Raw genomic sequence first — 18714 nt, forward strand, 5'->3', positions numbered from 1 at the left:
AGGCTCACAAAACTTGCTAGGGCTATTGTGTTTACAGATTCGTTAAGGGTAGTCAGAGCCCTACTTAGTCCATAAGAACTCAGTTTTTAGTGAGCTGTATAGTCTGTTGTGCTCCCTATATATGCGCAATCAAGTGATTGTCATATGCTGGGATTGTCATATGCTAAAGGTATAAAAGGCAACGAAGCTGCTGACCAAAGTGCTAGGTCAGTAACTTATAGCGATGCAGATTCAAATATCCCCATCCCTGCCACAGACATAAAGCCTTTTCTACGCAGTAAATTGAGGAATCATTGGCAAGGCGAGTGGGATTCACAAGCAATGAATAAGCTTCACATAATAAAACCAAAACTGGGGAACTGGATAAATGGGAAATTAACAAGTTACAAGAAAGTACTTCTTTGCCGATTAAGGATACGCCACGCATACGGTACCCTCTCTCATCTCTTGACTGGGGGCGATCCTCCAACTTGTGTTAAGTGCGGCAGTAGTCTCCACTGTCCTCCATGTTCTTATTCAGTGACCTGCAATAGAAACAGAGATGTAAAAGTATTTCCCTGCTGCATATCGCGAGAATATACCCCTTTGCCCTGCACTTTTTCTTAGCGATGAACCGCTTTTTAATCTGCGAACAGTCTTAGAGTTTTTAGCCAAAACGGACACCCTGAAAATCATTTGGCCAGGCAACTTTTAGCGCACGACTAACAGCCTAGCATTCAAGGGCTCTTTTGAAACTTTGGTATCAGTGTTATGTTTTATTGCATCATGTTTTAACGAAAGCCCATTGCCATAGCCCACATCACATCCCAGTCACTGTCATTAGTTCAGCACCTATATATTCTACGCCACTTACAGTGGAAGTTTTTAGGCCCTTTTACAGCCATATCATGTCTACCATGATGAGTTCATTGTGAACGTCATGCACAATACATCGTCAGCATTACCACTTGTCATGGCGCTCTTTGGCCAAACCTGGCCCTTGCGCCATAAAACACCACACATCATCATCATCATCAATGGAAGTGATGTGCCATTGTAGACAGCAGACAACTAGGTAGTGTGATGAAATAGGAAATTAACAAGCACAGGATCGTATCAGCTGGCACAAGACATGGGGCGACTGGTGATCTTACAGTGGACATTAAAGGGACACTAAAGGTTACTATTAAGTCAACGTGGACTGTTGAAATACCATCCCAGAAACCTCGAAACGCTTGTTTCGTGTTAAGGAGAGACTTATTTTAAGAGAAAATGCGTTCTGAAGCGTCCGCGTACCTCTAGCGCAGTTCAAATCGCCCGCCCTCCGATCGAGGAGAACTGACATCATGGTCTCATAGTGACGTTGCGCCATCGGTGAGTAGAACGGCGTCCGCAGACGGCGCTACGGCTTTTCTGCGCAAAACGCGAACGCGCGGCCAGAAACAGAGCCAAGACAGAGCCGACAGCAGAGCGAAAGCGGGAGTATGGTGGCTAGCGGAAGGAGAAACGAATTACGTCCCACGTTACGTCCCACGGCACACGGAGAGTCCGTTTTCGTTAAACTATAGGCTGCAGCGAGCTCGCAGCGTGGTCGGCGTGGTCTATGAGAAGCGACGAGCCTTTTCGCACTCGCAACAGGGCATAAAAATGTGCGAATCGACGCAAAACTCGGCCTAGAAACGTGCTTCGCCACAGCCAGGGCACAATACGACCCAAGCTGGCACGACCCAGATGTCGTTTCCCGCACCGCCACCAGGCGCCGCTACTATACCTCACACTCCAGCGCAAGACGCCCATAAGCTGGTACTTCATTCTATGATGCTAACTTCGACGCTCGTCGCAATGGACCCTGACACCGACAGATTGGCTCGCGATGGTGGGCTCAACTTCAGCGATTTGAGCACCGACGAGCGCGACCTGCTTCTGAGGGCTCGCACTGCCGGCGTCGTTGCGTACTACGACGGCGGCCTCGACACCGGCTCTCCGGAGCGGGAAAGCAACGAGGGCTTCCCACGACATCACATGGACGTGGCATTCTCGCTGCTTGTTCCAAATGAAAGTTTCGCGAGCAGAACCCTCACAGCACGACGCGATAACGAAACTACTGAAACTCCAAAGCATGCGCGGCGCAGAGTCGAGCGAAAACGAATCCTTTCGAACACCCATATTACTGAAGGGTAACGTCAAAATGTTATTTTTTTCCTAGAATCGAATAGACTTAGACAAGTAGCATTTTCTTCCGTCTTATAATCGAATGAAATGATATTTTAATACGAGTAGTTGAGTATTAGTAACATAAATTACGGGGAGACGTTTCGTCATCGGTTTAGTACCGGAATGTCGCTGGGGGGTCTCAAATCGTGTCATGCATTTACCCCAATTTCTCGGTTACTAAAGCTCTGTTCGCGATTATATTGACGCCTTAGACGTTCTAGAACATTGCTCTACCACTTTAACTTGACTTTCTGGTAACCTTTAGTGTCCCTTTAAGTAGTCTAATGGCAATGACCTTAGGATTTTGCAAGTGCTTTTCATTAGTAGGGTTACACCAATAGCTTTAAAATGTAGGAGATGAAAAAGTGTTAGATATGTTCCAGTGTAGAAGGTTTTCCACAGAAAAGCGATTGCCCTGCTTTTGAGTATTCATAGTGGATTGTCCCTCGTAGCCCTTTAGGAATATACTGAATTGAAAGGGTTGTCTTGTGTTCTACGGTTGTGCATTGTGACCGGTCTCTGCATGTTTTTTATTGATGTATTTGTTGCCTCTTTTTCTAGATGGTGTAACAGCACTGCAATCCCTCCACTTCTGCAGGCCCCACAAATGATGTGAGCCAAACGGAAAGCATCACTGCCAAAACGGCATGCCGCAACCCTTTCAAAGTCATCGGTCAGGTCGAGGTTGGCACGCAGTGCAGCTTGCCTCTGGCTGACAAGTCTGTTGGCGGCTCGTTCAAACCAGGGAGCGAGTCTAGGAGCGTGCAGACTACGGAGGCTGTGGAACAATTAAGCTCCAGCTCAGGTGGGCAGTGCCCGGCTCTTCTCTTGCATTTGTTTGCTTGTGTGAGTTTGTGGTAAATGGCCAAGTCTGCTTAGCTTGGTACGATCTGCTGAAGTGTGTATGACATTCTTCTGGCAAGGACAGATTAGCAGGTTTTTTATTCTTTTCTGCCTGAAGATTGGGACAAAGTGCAAAAGTCATGCTCTGCTGAGCTCATTGAAACACCTTAGATTGCAGAGCTTAAGAGGAAGCTTTAGCTCGAGTGCTCCTATCTAAATACATGTAAAAGGAGAATTCGTTTTTCTCGGCAACCACCACACCGAATTTGACGAGGTTTGTTGCATTTACAAGAAAAACTCAAAATCTAGTGACTGTTGGTTTCGAATTTTTGAGTTAGATTGTCATTTTTTTATTAAAAATTGGCAAAAATCGAAAATTTTCAAAAAACGGAACTATCAAGTTTACAACTTTAACTTAACCACTAAATATGATAATACAATTCTGTGAATTGCACCTAATAGTACATCTAAAGCGGACAAAATTGATATGTTAGACATGAATATAAAAAAATTTAATCATAGGGAAATACAACTTTTGCAAAACTGTTGTAACCAACGTAACAAATTCATGTAAGATGTAAAATGACATATTGAATTTGTCCGCTTTGAGTGATCTAATGAATGCCGTTTACAGAACCGCGATATCAGTTCTTGATGCAGAGCTACGAATTTGTAAACTTCGTGGTTCTATTTTTTTCAAACGGTCAAATATTTGAAAATCGTTTTAAGAAAATTCAAGCCCTAAATCGAAATTCCGCTTCCAACAGTCACTCGAATTTAGCTTTCTCTTTCAAATGCGACAAATTTCATCAAAATCGGTCCAGGGGTTATCTCATAAAAACGTTTTTGCGTTTTACATGTATTTGTATAGGCCGCGTCGGAGTTGGGCCCGAGCTAAAGCTTCCTCTTAATGCAGAGCCATCTTGACCTGGCATTGTAGCTCTTACATTGCTTTATGGCAACCTTACACCCAGTGAGTCTCTTAGCTATCTGTTCATATGTGTATTAGTGTAAGAACATGAATGTAGATCAATGCAGAATGTCAGTAGACCCTAGGTTTGAGGCAGATAAAATTCAAGCATAATTCTTTTATGCAGTTCACTGCACTTTGTTTTATCAATATGTTCATTCATTGAGGGAGGTGAAAACTGTATGGAAATATCGGAATTTGTATATTTATTCTATTGATTTTTTTCACATGTTGTCAAGACCTGGAGGCATTGCAGAAAGGAGTGGTAAAAAGAATAATGCAGTAAAAAACAACGAAAATAGTAACAGAAGGCATTCTAACAGCAGTCTTGAAGTTGGTAGAGTCGGTGGTGAGTGCGACTGATGTGGAAAGGCGATTCCAGTCTGTGCGTGTCCTAGGGATGAATGAGTCAGTGTAACAGTTTCTGTGGCACAATGGCATTGCGACTGTAAGGCGGTGGTTAGTGTGGGACAGAATATAAGACGGAGGGGTAAAAAAGGGTTCTTTTTAATGGGATACGCGGGGCTTGAAACGACAAAAATATTGCAGAAAAGTTGATTTTCGGAAAAGTGTTTTCACTACGTTTATACATTCAAGAATCCCTCCACGAAATCTAGAACCTAGATTTAATCAGAAAATAATAATAAAAACTCTTACGCGGGCCAGGGTGGCCACGGAATTCGAAAAAATTGCCAAAAATTTTCCAACTTCACGCTGTCATCACTTGCGAACGCGATGGCTGGCGGGCGCCATTTTGAGCTTGTTTGGAAGCTGCTTTCTTTGTGCATATTTTGCGCCATTCAATATTGCATAGGTGAGGAGGAACCGACGCTATCGCCTCGTTTCTGAAGGATGCGCCTGTGCCACTGATTGGCCAAAGCACGCACACCCCCTGCGCACCTAGCTCCTATTGGTCTGGCGCCGTTTGGGTGCCGATTCTCGCGTGCTCGACAGGTTGGTCGCTCTCGTGTGTGCTGCGTGTTTCTCCCTGTGGTTTTATTGCGCTGCTGTGAGTGTTTGTTCAGCTGCTCACTTCTCAACAACGTTCAATAAGGGGTCTTTTTCGCCACCCGAATGGCTGGAGGAGATCGTCGTCTGAAGGCTACTATGCGTCAGGCGTTCGGCAAGGCACGAAGGCGGCCTTTCATGCACCTGGAGTTGCCGGTTGCTGGTCTGCCTGAAGATTCTGCCAGATCGAGTTCCGAGCTGCAACTCGGTACATCCAGCATCAACACTTCATCCACCCATGCCTTGGGTGTTGGCACAGACCATGTAGATACCGTTTTCTTCACGACCGAAAAAAGTAGCAAGCGCGCAGCAATCGCTGATAAGGCAAAAATGCACCTGGCGTCGCAGTCTGCAACAGAGCGAAAGTTTGAGCTTCTGGGTGTTGACACGAAAGAGGACGTCAGCAACAGCGGAACGGAATTTGCAATCGTGGATTTATCCGTGGTACAAGACTTTTTTGGACTTGTGCCGTGTCCTGTGTGCAGCTAGAAAACGCTGATGCTTTCGAAGGACCCCGCCAAGGAGTACGGGCTGTGTGCCAAGCTTGTGCTGGAGTGCTCCACGTGTGCCCTGCGCGAAAGGATCGTCGGAGGATGAAAAAGGTCGTCAGAGGCTTCACATGTCCAACAAGGATCACACAAACACAAATGCTTTGACAAACAAGCTTGCAAAGAGGCACAAGCCAGCAACAGACTCTGCCTACAGTCCTGGGCTATAAAAGCCCAGGACTGTCTAGGTGTGACTAGGTGTGACCTGTGTTGAGTGCACAATTGTGTGAGTGTGCGAAGAGATATAATTTTTTTTTTAATTTGAATTCAGGGATTTTACGTTCCGAAACCGTGATATGTTTCTGGAGTAATTTTGACCACTTGGGAAGCGCTACAACACAAGCACATAAAATTTTTTGCATTTCGGCTCCATTGAAATGTGGCGACCACCACTGGGATTTGATCCAGATTTTTTGTTGTAGCCATAAACTTTGTGGAAAGGACATATTTTGTTGTGGCCATGAACTCTGTGTAACTTTATTTGCATAGGGATGCCATTTGTGTGCCTTCTGTTCAACAAGGAACTAAAATAGAAATGTGAAGCTCATGGTGCTATCTTTCTCGCATTGCTTTCAATACCATGCATGATGTTGCAACCAATATCTCAGTGTTATTTTTTCACATTGGCCATATATATGTTTGAACTTGTTGCTGAAATATGGGGCTACATAGTGATGCAATTCATATTGCCATATCATTAGGCCATTCAAAGTCACAGTGAACTGAAAGTTCAAATTCATTTTTCTCAGCTTCATTTTTTTGGACACCACACACTGCCTTACGGGGGATCTTCAGATGTTCTTTCTAAGTACCAGCAAAATGTTTGGTATCAATATATTTGTGCCGAATGGATCTAGACGGTGATGCTATTTATTTATTTCTAAAGTCGGCTAAATTTTAATTGCCACTAAATACGAATGAAAATTAGCAAAAATATAGCAATTATGTTTACATCTGTTTATTTTGCATTATAAGTGCACTGAGAACAATAAACATAGCATCACCGGCTAGAGCTACTCTCTGGTGTTCTGGCCATATACTTTGTTTTTGCTTTTGACAAAGTTAAGTTTTTGAAAAGTCCCATAAGAAGTTGACTGAATTTCTGTATTAAAAACTTTGCATCATTTGTTCTAATGCAGATATACAAAATCTAATTAGATATTTGCAATCAGCAGAAAAAACTGAATATTGTTAAATATCATCCAGTTCACACTAAAATTAACAAAATTGGTTTTGGAACCCACATCTCCTCTTAAAAGGAGGTTCAAATGAAAAACTTTGTGAAAAAGGCGCAGAGACGGGAACATTTACGGCTTGAAGAAACAGGTAATAGTTCATTTCATTGATGTGATACTTGCATAATTAGACAAGATAAAGCAGGCACCTCGGCTTTGAATACTTTGTAGAGTAGGAACTAATCAAGACTGAGTTGGACCCCCAAATGGCTTTAGCATACTCCAATTTATACTCCAAGCATACTCCTACTGTAACTGCTTATATGCTGTTAATCTATTGCATTAAGGAGCGAATAAGTGTGGTAACGGACACCACCAGGGGGTGCGCGATGTACAATATAAAGCAGAGTGCATGACCTGTGCGGGCAGTGTGCCTACGCCCCTCACAGCGGCTACTGTGTCTTCATTGCCGTGTGCTATGGCTGCACCTATCTACACCTATCTGTGCTGTCTCATTTCCCAGCAACAAAATCCTTGCAAAAGCGAATTTTTAGTTTTTCCTGCCGATCTTGTTATTGGGAGGTTCAACTGTATTAGTGTTTACAAACTGCATCCTGTTACAAAGAAGATTTTTTATGACCTCGAGCACCATTACATTCAGGTTAAATTCAGTCAACTTAAGCAGAAGTAAATTATGGGTTACAGAGTCAAACACTTTGGCAAAATAAAAAAATATGCAATCGATGTTGATACCTAGATCAGAAATTAGAAAAAGATCATTTGTAAATGATAAGACTTGTGTTTCACATGAAAGGAACTTGCGGAAACAGTGTCGACAGGAGTTAAAAAAGGAGTTGGATTCTAAAAACACAGCCAAATGTGTATATATTGTATACTCGAGAATTTACATGAAATGCGTATTGGTGAGATAGGCGGGGTAAGTGTGTGTTATCTGTTTTGTGAACTAGAATCGGCTTTCCCACCAGTCATATGGAAGAATAGAGTGTTCCAATAACATTGTGAAAATGTGCAGCAAATGAACAGCAGAAAATACATTAGTACATTTCAAGATTTTTTAATTGAGGCAGTCTAGGCAGGCAGAGGAAGATGTTTTTTATTGTTAATAAGGCAGCTAACACCAACCCAGTCAGTAGTAATGGAATCCATAGGCAGAAAACCTGAATTGGGTACAAGTGGTAATGTATGTAGTAATCGGTGTAGTGTCACGGTAACATAGGAAGAAGATACATCATTAAATACATTACAGCACTCTTCAGAAGCAACAGGTTCATCAATTGGGTATGTTAGCTGGATTATTTTACAGGGGTTACCGGCACCTATGGTCCAGAACTTACGAGGATTAGTTTGCAAGAAAGATGGAAGTGCAACAGTACAAAAATGCTGTTTTGCACTAGCAGTGGCTATGCTGTAATCTCTTTCACACTAAGCACACCAAGTGATGTTACTGCGTGAAGTTTTTGCGTGACGAAACAACTGCTTTCTTTTGTTATGAAGTTGCTTCAAAAAGGGGCTGAACCAAGGGGACCGTGGTCTGCAAACGACGGTCCTTTGTGGCACGAAATGTTCCATTAGTGAGGACAACATTTTATGTTTGAAAATACACAAATTTTCAGCAACACAGTGCTCATTGCAATTAGCGATGTAAGGAGCTGCGAAAATATTAATTTCAGTGGTAATCGAAGCCATGTCGACTTTGCTATAATTGCGAATGACCTTTGTAGTTTTCTTAACAGGAGCCCGTGTCTTGATATAAAAAAGGAGCGCAAAGTGATCACTTAAGCCTCTTAAGTAAAGAATTGGAGAAACTGCATCGGTGTTCGCAGTGAGAGTCTGGTATAGTATGTTTGAGTAAAATGCCGATATGGCGCGTAGATTTCAGTACAAACTGGGTCAAGTTGAAGTCCATGCATGTGTTTATAAAATGGGTACTCTGAGAAGACTGGAACGTTGCCATGTCATTATGCCAAATGATGTCAGGAAAGTTGAAGTCACCAAGAAGAAAAAGTGGTGAAATAGGCTATCTGACAACTAATTTGTTTAATGCATCGTAAAGGTCACCGTAAAATGATGTTGAAGCAGTTGGAGGCTGATAGCATATACAAAAAGTAACATCTTTGTTGTCAAATACAATGCATATGCAAACAAGTTCAAGTGGTGTTTCTCTAGAAACAGAGTTCGAAATGAGCATTTCATAACTCCAATCAAGACACCTACCTCCACCTGATTGCACACCGCAATCACAGCGATAACACAAATACTGTTTCTCACAATAAAAAAATTTGCTAGTTTTTATCTTAGCAGAGAGCCATGTTTCGGTGAGACAGGATGTTAGCTGTGTGTTGACACGTGAACTCGTTTATCTTTTACAGGTCAGTGCTTTTAACGTCTAAGAAATTTATCACTCAGTGCAGGACGTGTCTACATGTATCGGAAGTTTCTAGAATGTTATTGATGCTTCTATCCGCTGTCTGTTGTCGCTGAACCTTGTGAAATCTCATTGCATGTATGCGCGACGCAAATGGTATAAAACTTTGTCGAAGGCATGCGGGTCCCAGTGGTTACTCTGGAAGATTCGCCAACTGATCTATAAAAGGCGACGAGCTTGACCCGCTGATCAGATCATGATGATCGCCGACTGTGTTCGCCGCTGTCGCCGTTCTTTAAGTGTAGTCTGTTTTTGTGGGCGCAGGTTCGCCCAATAAAAGTTAGTTTCGTCTTTCACAGTATTGCTACTGTGTTCTTCATACGTCACTCCACGTGACATCTGGTGGAGGTGCTTTTCGTTCATGTACCGGACGCCCCCGACAAGCCGTGATCCAAGCCCGGACCGCAAAGAGAACACCAAAGTAGTCCCGGACCATCGATCAAGCCGCCGTCTTCAACAGCTTCCCCTGGAGCACGGACTTCTACCTCAGAAGACCAAGAAGATTGTGGCCAAGGCAACCACAATGGCAGCCCCAGTGTCACCCATTGTATTTCAACAGCCCAGAGAGCCCCCTACCTTCCGTGGAGCTACGTTGGGGGATCCGGAAACCTGGCTCAAAACATTCAAAAGGATCTCGACCTTCAACAACTGAACCTCTAAGAATAAGCTACGACATGTGTACTTCTCCTTGGAAGATGCTGCGAGGACTTGGTTCAAGAACCGGGAGTCCACCCTTGCAACATGGGACCTGTTCTGCAGTAACTTCCTGAGGACGTTCACGAGCGTTGTCCGTAAGGAAAGGGCCAAAGTTCTCCTGGAAACCCGAGGCCAACTACCCAATGAGACCATCGCCATATTCACGGAAGAGATCACCCGTCTTTTCCGACACGCTGACCCGAAAATGTCTGAAGACAAAAAAGTGCATTTGTTTAGGCGTAAAGCAAGAACTTTTCTCTGGATTGATCCGAAACCCACCAAAGACTGTAACCGGGTTTTTGACAGAGGCAAGAACGATTGAGAAAACTTTAGAAACGTGCACTAGGCAATATAATCGCCAAGTGCTCACGCCTCAGTGCGCCATCCAGGCACGGGGTTCCGGTAATCTCCAAGAGACCATCAGGGCCATTGTGTGCAAAGAACTGCGCAAGGTCTTGCCTTCGTCGCAGCCTCAAGTGGCCTCGATCGCTGACATCGTGAAAGATGAGGTTCAGCGATCGCTTGTAGTTCCTAAGGTGCAACCTCAATTACAGCAGCCCCAGCCAGAAGCGATGACCTACGCCGTTGTCGCACACTGTCAAGGTCCCCCTCCGTGACCGCGCCAGGGCCCTGTAACGCCGCAATTTCATCGTCCGGCACCGCCAGCACGTCCACCCATTGCCCAGCACACCTACGCGAGGAAGACGGACATTTGGCACGCCCCCGACCACCACCCGCTCTGCTACCACTGCGGCGAAGCGGGCCATGTGTCCCGCCAATGCCCATACCACGACCTGGGATCGCGAGGCTTCGCCGTCAATGCAGCGCGCCCGAGGGAAGGTGTACGCCCTCCTAACATCGCCGACTACCTCGCCGCTACTCAGTGGAGCCCTCGATGATCGTCCCGTTCGCCGTCGCGAACCTGGCGACGCTACCTGTCGCTACCTGTCGCCGCAGCGCCGTCCACACACCGGCCCAGCCCGGGGCCGGTCCGTGAGCCCATATCCAGAAAACTAAAAGCAGAAACTGATGGAGGTGCGGTTGCTGTTCGTCGAACTGACGAAGATCCTCTGCCACCTACGAAGACTACGAAGAGACTACCTTGACGACATATGGACATGCCGCCGTGCCGCCGATATCTGGAAGCAGAGAGCACGCAGGCGAAAGACCACCTGATGATGCCACATACCAGCCACAGGTCAATGCGACGCAGCCGTGATCTGGCACCAAGGCCTAACAGTAATGCAAGACAAAGAACCACCGACCTCGACATGCCTCTCGACGACCACGCAGTCACCGCCTTAGTAGACACAGGAGCCGATTACTCCGTCATGAGTGGACCCATCGCCGCCCTGTTGAAGAAAGTTAAGACTGCATGGGAAAGCCCGTCAATTCGGACCGCTGAAGGACACCTCATAATGCCGACTGGAATCTGCACAGCAAGAATTACCATTCATGACCAAACTTACCCTGCCACCTTCGTTATCCTCCAACAGTGTTCCCGAGACATCATTCTCGGCATGGACTTCCTGAACCAACACGCTGCAATCATCGACCTGAAGTCAAAGTCAATAACGCTGTCGGAAGATCAAGCTATACCGCCGGAGAGCCCTCGTAGGCACCACGCCTTCATGTGCTCGAAGATCATGTCAGCATCCTGCCTCGCTCCAGCATTGTTATTTCGGTCGGCACCGAAACACCCGCTGACGTAGAAGGCGTCGTCGAAGGCGACCAACGTCTACTGCTCGACTGTGAAATTTGCTTCGCAAGAAGGATCGCTTGAATGCGCGGAGGAAACACGAAAGTGTTGCTGACAAACTTTAGCCAGCAGTTCAAGCACATCAACAAGGGCACAACGATCGCATACATCGAGGAAATTCTGGAGACCAGCAATGCGTTCGTTCTCTCGGATTCTGCCGCATCTACCCCGACGACCGTAGTTCCCGAGCCAGACTTAGACATAAATCCAAGTCTCCCCGTGATTAAGCAGCAACGGCTCAGAAGTCTGCTTCGACGATGCGAAGACTGCCTTTTGACGTCATCAAGAATTCGACAAACACCAGTCGCACAGCATCGCATAATAACTGAAGAGTGCGCTCGACCACTCCGCCAGAGCCCTTACCGAGTTTCGATGTGAGAACGCGAAGCTATAAGACAAGTCGACAAAATGCTGCACGACGACATCATCCAGCTGTCGAAAAGCCCGTGGGCGTCTCCTGTTGTCTTAGTGAAGTAAAAGGACGGAACCCTACGTTTTTGCGTTGATTGTCGTCGACTGAACAAGATCATGAAGAAAAATGTACACTGAATACTTATAACGCTGAATACTTCTCGTCAATGGACCTCGAGTCTGGCTACTGGCAAATGGAAGTCGATGACAGGGATCGCGAAAAGCCGGCCTTCATCACGCCAGACGGCCTCTATGAGTTCAAGGTTATGCCATTTGGACTGTGCTCGGCGCCTGCAATGTTCCAGCGCATGATGGACACGGTTTTAGGCGGGATTGAAGTGTCAGACCTGTCTTGTTTACTTGGCTGACGTCGTTGTGTTCGCCGGAAATTTCGACGATCACCTTAGGCGGCTTGCAACAGTACTAGTGGCCATCAGGTCTTACTCTGAAGCCGGAAAAGTGTCGCTTCGCTTACGACGAGCTTCTGTTTCTAGGCCACGTCATCAGCAAATCTGGAGTCCACCCCGACCTACAGAAGACAGCTGCCATCACAAAGTTCCTGCAGCGTATCAACAAGAACACAGTGCGTAGATTCCTTGGCATGTGTGCCTACCATAGGCGCTTTGTCAAAGACTTTTCACGCATCGCGGAGCCGCTAACACATCTAACCAAATGTGATGTCGAGTTCAAGTGGGAAATGCCGCAGGCTGACGCATTTTAAGAACTCAAACGACCGAAGCAGTCACCACCGGTACTTGCATACTCGACGAAGACACCGATACCGAAATCCACACTGATGCCAGTAGCCTAGGCCTCGGTGCCGTCCTAGTCGAGAGGAAAGACGGACTTGAACGGGTGATATCATATGCTAGCCGGTATCTGTCAAAAGCGGAAGGCAATTATTCTATGACTGAAAAGGAATGCCTCACCATCATTTGGGCTACAGCAAAATTCCGCCCTTACCTATGTGGCAGGCCATTCAAATTGGTCAGCGACCATCACGCTTTGTGTTGGCTAGCTAACTTTAAGGACCCTTCAGGACGGCTGGTGCGGTGGAGCCTCAGACTGCAAGAATATGACGTCATGGTAATTTACAAGTCCAGATGAAAACATTGTGACGCCGATTGCCTATCACACGCCCCCATCGATCCCCCGTCGCAAGACGACAAGGACGACGACACCTTCCTTGGAATAATAAGCGCGGAAGATTTCACTAAACAGCAACGAGCAGACCCGGAGCTAAAAGGCCTCGTCGAGTATTTGGATGGAAACACCGATGTTGTCCCTAGGGTATTTAAGCGCGGATTGTCTTCGTTCATGCTACAAAACAACCTGCTCGTGAAGAATTTCTCACCAGTTCGCGCCAACTACGTTCTTGTTGTTCCTTTAGCGCTGCGTCCAGAAGTACTGCACGCCCTACATGACGATCCAACGACTGGGCACCTCTGATTCTGGACGCTGTCAATGATACAGGAAAGGTATTACTGGCCGCGTCTGACCGCCGACGTCACCCGTTACGTCAAAACATGCTGAGACTGTCAGCGACGTAAGACACCACTGCAAGGCCAGCAGGATTACTACAGCTGATTGAACCTCCTTGCCGACCATTTCAGCAGATCGGGATGGATTTGTTGGGAGCGTTTCCGACGCCAACATCAGGAAATAAGTGGATCATCGTAGCGACGGACTATCTCACCCGCTTCGCTGAAACTAAAGCTCTACCGAAAGGAAGCGCCGCCGAAGTGGCAAAATTTTTCGTCGAGATCATCCTGCTGCGACATGGTGCCCCAGAAGTCCTCATCACCTACAGAGGAATGGCATTTAAAGCATAGCTCACCCAAGCCATTCTGCAATGCAGCCAGACAAGCCACAGGAGGGCAACTGGCTACCACCCGCAGACGAATGGTCTCACGGAGCGCCTGAACAAAACCCTCGCCGACATGCAAGCACAAGACGTGGGACGCGGTCCTGCCGTACGTCACCTTTGCTTACAACACGGTGGCGCAAGAAACAACACAGATCACGCCGTTAAAGCTGGTTTACGGCAGGAATCCGACGACTACTCTAGACGCCATGCTGCCGCACGTCTGCGACAAAGACACTCTTGACGTCGCCACCTATCTCCAGTGCACCGAAGAAGCCCAACAGCTCGCCCGCCTGCGAATCAAGAATCAACAGAGGACCGACAGCCGACACTACAACCTTCGACGATGCTACGTAGACTACGAGCCCGGCGACCGTGTTTGGGTTTGGACCCCTTTCGCCACGCCGATGTGGATTGAGCGAGAAGCTCTTACGCCACTATTTCGGACCATACAGGATCATCCGGCACATTGGCGCACTCGACTATGAAATCGTGCCAGACGGCATTTCGCTACCACAGCGGCACCGCTCACGACCTGAAGTAGTTCATGTTGTGTGACTTAAACCGTTCCACCAGCGCTAATGAGCTTTGGGGATGTTGCATAGCTGAACTTTGGACTTTTTTTTAATTGTGTCACCTTGGGTTTTTTTTTTTTGCTGTTTGGTAATTTGTTTCACAAGTGAGCTTTTGTGTTTCACTCTCCTGTTATGTATGTAACATCGGGACGATGCCTTTTGAGAGGGGGGAATTGACACCTGAACTCGTTTATCTTTTACGGGTGAGTGCTTTTAACGTCTAAGAAATGTCATTGCTCAGCGCAGGACGCGTCTACATGTATCGGAAGTTTCTAGAATGTTGTCGATGCTTCTATCCGCTGTCTGTGGTCGCCGAACCTTGTGTGATCTGATTGCTGATTGCATGTATGGCGATGCGAATGGTGTAGAACTTTGTCGGAGGCATGCAGGTTCAAGTGGTTTGGAACATTCGACGACTGATGTATAAAATCTGATGCGCTTTACCCGCTGATCAGATTGTGACGATTGCCAACTGTGTTCGCCGTTGTCGCCGTTCTTTAAATGTAGCCTGTTTTTGTGGGCACAGGTTCGCCCAATAAAAGTTAGTTTCATCTTTCACAGTATTGCTACTGTGTTCTTCATATGTCACTCCACGTGACAGTATGAATCAATCAATGAGGACATTGCAGCACATTTATTTTTAGTAGGCTTTGCACGTTAGTGAAAAATACTTATATGGTGCTATTCCATTGGGCATGTGCTAGTTATGTTGAGCTTTTTTCTTCAATAGTTTGACGTGACCATCCGAAGAGCGAGCTTCACGTAGCATGTTGACTTCACATACATTGTCAGTGACAGAACAGTAAACGTAGCATTTCTTGCTCATAAATAGCTTGTTTAGCTGTAGAGAGTATGGTTGGCCTGCTGCCTTAGCAAAATATGGTAGCTTTTTCTAGACTGGCATGTTGCTCGGCAAAAATCTTCACCCACAGATACCCTAGTGGATTTCAGGTTACATTTCAGTGCCGGAATGTTATCCTTTAGTTTAGAGCAAGAAAACTTAATTATAATTGTGCGAGTGTTATTAGCATTTTACAAGCAAGTCAGTGGGTTGTACATACCATATTCTCCGGGAAAACATACTTAATATGAAGGAATAAAAGGTCATGCACCGAGTTTTCGGGCTGCACCCATGTTTCTGATGGATTGTCGGAAATACCACAAAATACTAAGTTATCATGGTGGGAGTGATCTAAGTCATCGAGATGCATTAGGACAGACATTTTCATTTTCTGCGGTGTGAGCTACAACCAGACTTCGACCCCCATCCGGACTCTCTCAACCCTAGACAACAGTACTTTGCCTACTGTGGCTTGGTGTCGCTTTTCACAAGATCTTTTGCCTTCCAAGTCAGTATGGATGAGAGCTTGACTTGCAGTCACTGCGGTGGCGACGAGACTATGGAACACATACTTTGCCACTGACCTCGATACAGCGCGCACCAGCTGTTGCTAGCGGCTGTGTTGGCACGCCTTGACGACAGGCCACTTTCAGGACAGAGAGTTGTGGTAGGCCAACATGAACTGTCGTCGCACCAAAAGTCGGTCAAGGCTTTGCTGACTTTTTTATGTGGCAGCGGCTTAGTAGAAAGACTATAATAATCCCGTCTTCTTTTATATAACTTCTCTTACGGCTTTCTTTTTGTCGTCGCTCTTCAACCCGTCTTTACTTCACCTTTCCCTTCCACTACTGCTGTGTAACAAACCGGAGGTTTTAACTCTGGTGGTTAACCTCCCTTCATTTCTATCATCTGCATCTCTCTCTCTCTCCCTCTCTGAGCTACAACAGGTGTGTCAGCTGCTGACGAATTAAGCTCAAGTGATTCCTGCTTGTCTGTTTCAGGTCCCGGATTAAGTTCAGCATCGCCACATAAGATGAGTAGCTTTGCAACAAATGCAGATTCACACAGTGAGGCAAAAAATACACCTGCGCACGGGAAAAGGAGCAGACAGGCATTACTCACATGCTTAGAATAAAGAGATGGAGCTTCACAAACCCACATCTAGAAGCAAAAAGGGTTTAGTGGCGACTACATGGTTGCTACTTTCCCGTGCCCACTGAAAGTAGCCAGACGAAGGCAGCTGCTTAGTACAGCCTAAAGGGTGATGTTCCTCCTGGCAGTAGTGAATCCTTGTGTAAAGGCATGAATATGGTGCCCTGGATTACTTGCTTGCACCAAAGATCTTGACTTGCGCCAGATAGCAAGACTGGCAGTGGCGTAAGTGAGTCAGGAAAGACCAGCAATGGCAAGACCATAAATGCGGAGGTCAGTGGATACAGCCATGCTCCAAGAAGCGTGACAAACTGCATGTTCAAGCAAAAAGGGTTTAGCAGTGACTGCATGGTTGCTGCTTTCCTGTGCTCACATTATCGTGGGCACGGGAAAGTGAGATTGTTGTTATGGGACAGCATTGAGTCACATCATCCCCCAGCACATGACTAAGCAGGGCTAGGCATGCATAACAGTCATCGGGCAATGAGCAGCATGCACTGGGCACCCGAGGTGGACGCCAGCAATCAGTTAAGGCGACCTGTAGGTATCTTGAGGTGACTGCTGGCCATACGCTCGTTTTGATCCTCTCTCATCGATAGCAGCTTCAGGTTTTTTGCACAGTGTTTGCAGACTGTAGTGGCCGACGGTACCTCTTTTGTACCACCAGTCTGTCCCAGCGGATAGTTATTATTCTGCAGCACTCTGGTTACAATGTGGTACATGCTCACCACCTTTGCTGATGCAAAAAGTGAAGCCTTTTCCCTTTGAGAAATGAGACACTAGGGAGCAATTCGATTGCCTTTGCGATGAACTGTAATTGCTGTCATCGGGAGTACTCGTACACGGTGCTCACAAAGCAAATTCCACCATAATGCCTTCAAGTTCACTGTCAACTGGGTAGCATTTGCACAACAAAGCTTCCAGTGAAAATCGACAGTAGCACTATTTTGCTTTCTATTCAGGGAATGCAGTGCCACATTCCTGCAGCACAATTCCACCCATTTTATCACATTCTTTTCAAATGCAGGTATAAAGTTAACCTCTGATATGTTATTTTTGCACCCCAAGCAGTATTAACGCATTTGCACAAAGTTGGCAAAGCTAACGTGCTTGCCACAGTAACGACAAAAATGGAGATGCTGTCTCCATTTCTTGACAACTACAAAGACGAAGGCTTTATTTTACAGTGGAGCTCAGAACCTCGCAGGGTTTTGTTTGACGTCCGCGGCTTCACCAAGCTGGGGGAAAGAGAGCTGAGAGAGAGTGAAAGTAGAGTATAAGAATCGCATTTGTGCAGCATACCGACTTGGTGAGGGTGGGTGGAGCCTAGCAGGGGAGAAGGAGCGCCGCTGTGGGGACACAGATTGTGTGGCGTCATTGCTTCCGATAAAAACCCGCGCGCTCACTTCGGGAGTCTCCTTTCTCGTAGAGGAAAAAAAAATTGTGTGTGGCTTTGCTATCGCAAACACTAGAGACCAGCAGAGCTGGGGGAAGCCCAGCAAAAGTTAGACTAAATGTGTGATTTGGTACTACTTTGATGGCCTTCGCCCAGCTCCGCTGGTCTCTGGTGTTTGAGATAGCAGAGCCACGCATAATTTTTGTTTCACAGTACACATGGCAGACACAGAAACATTGTGCCAAAGGTATTTTGTAACACCTGACCAAGGCTCAACCTCTCCTTGGTAATTGAAGCGCATATGGTTGCAGCATAAGATTTGCAAAATTGTTTACAATATGTTTATTGGCACTAAGTGGAAGTTGAATATGTTCTTTTTCGCAGCATAATGATGATATGTTTGCTGGCTGATTTTTTTGGACACCAGATTTTCTGGGCCTGCCAGAATATTTGGACTCTGCCCTGGTACCGCCACATGCTTCATAGAGTCATTGTATAACAATGACCAAAATTTTGCATGTTTCAAGCTGTTCTCGTTTGACTATTTGGACTTTTTCTCACGATGGCAAGTCAAGATCTACCGAAAACACAAACAACATTGCCGTCATTTTGTTTTCCTGAAGGCTGAAACCAGCATTGCACACATCACACATGCCGATTCAGAGCTCCCATTTCCGGCACAGCCTCGATTGCAGGCACTGCTTGCTGCACTCTCCCATGAGCCCTTGTGCTGTCATTGCTGTCGGCACTCGTCAGCCGCATATGGTCGGTGGTACTGTTTGTATTGTCTTTCGTGATCATTGGGTTTCACTTCAGCTGGATACCGTCGTGCTAGGC

At 46.2% G+C, this 18714-nt stretch overlaps 1 protein-coding gene across 2 annotated transcripts in view; it reads left to right on the forward strand.

The window, feature by feature from the left end:
- LOC142590466 (uncharacterized) overlaps window positions 1–18714 on the forward strand; it is a 58028-nt gene that overhangs the window by 22538 nt on the left and 16776 nt on the right. For both annotated transcript variants that reach the window (XM_075702607.1, XM_075702606.1), the window contains exon 2: window positions 2792–2998. In XM_075702607.1, the coding sequence (XP_075558722.1) occupies window positions 2792–2998 (207 nt within the window). The remainder of the gene's footprint in view (window positions 1–2791; window positions 2999–18714) is intronic.

This window comes from Dermacentor variabilis, chromosome 8, assembly GCF_050947875.1.
Source record: "Dermacentor variabilis isolate Ectoservices chromosome 8, ASM5094787v1, whole genome shotgun sequence".
Taxonomy (NCBI): Eukaryota; Metazoa; Arthropoda; class Arachnida; order Ixodida; family Ixodidae; genus Dermacentor; species Dermacentor variabilis.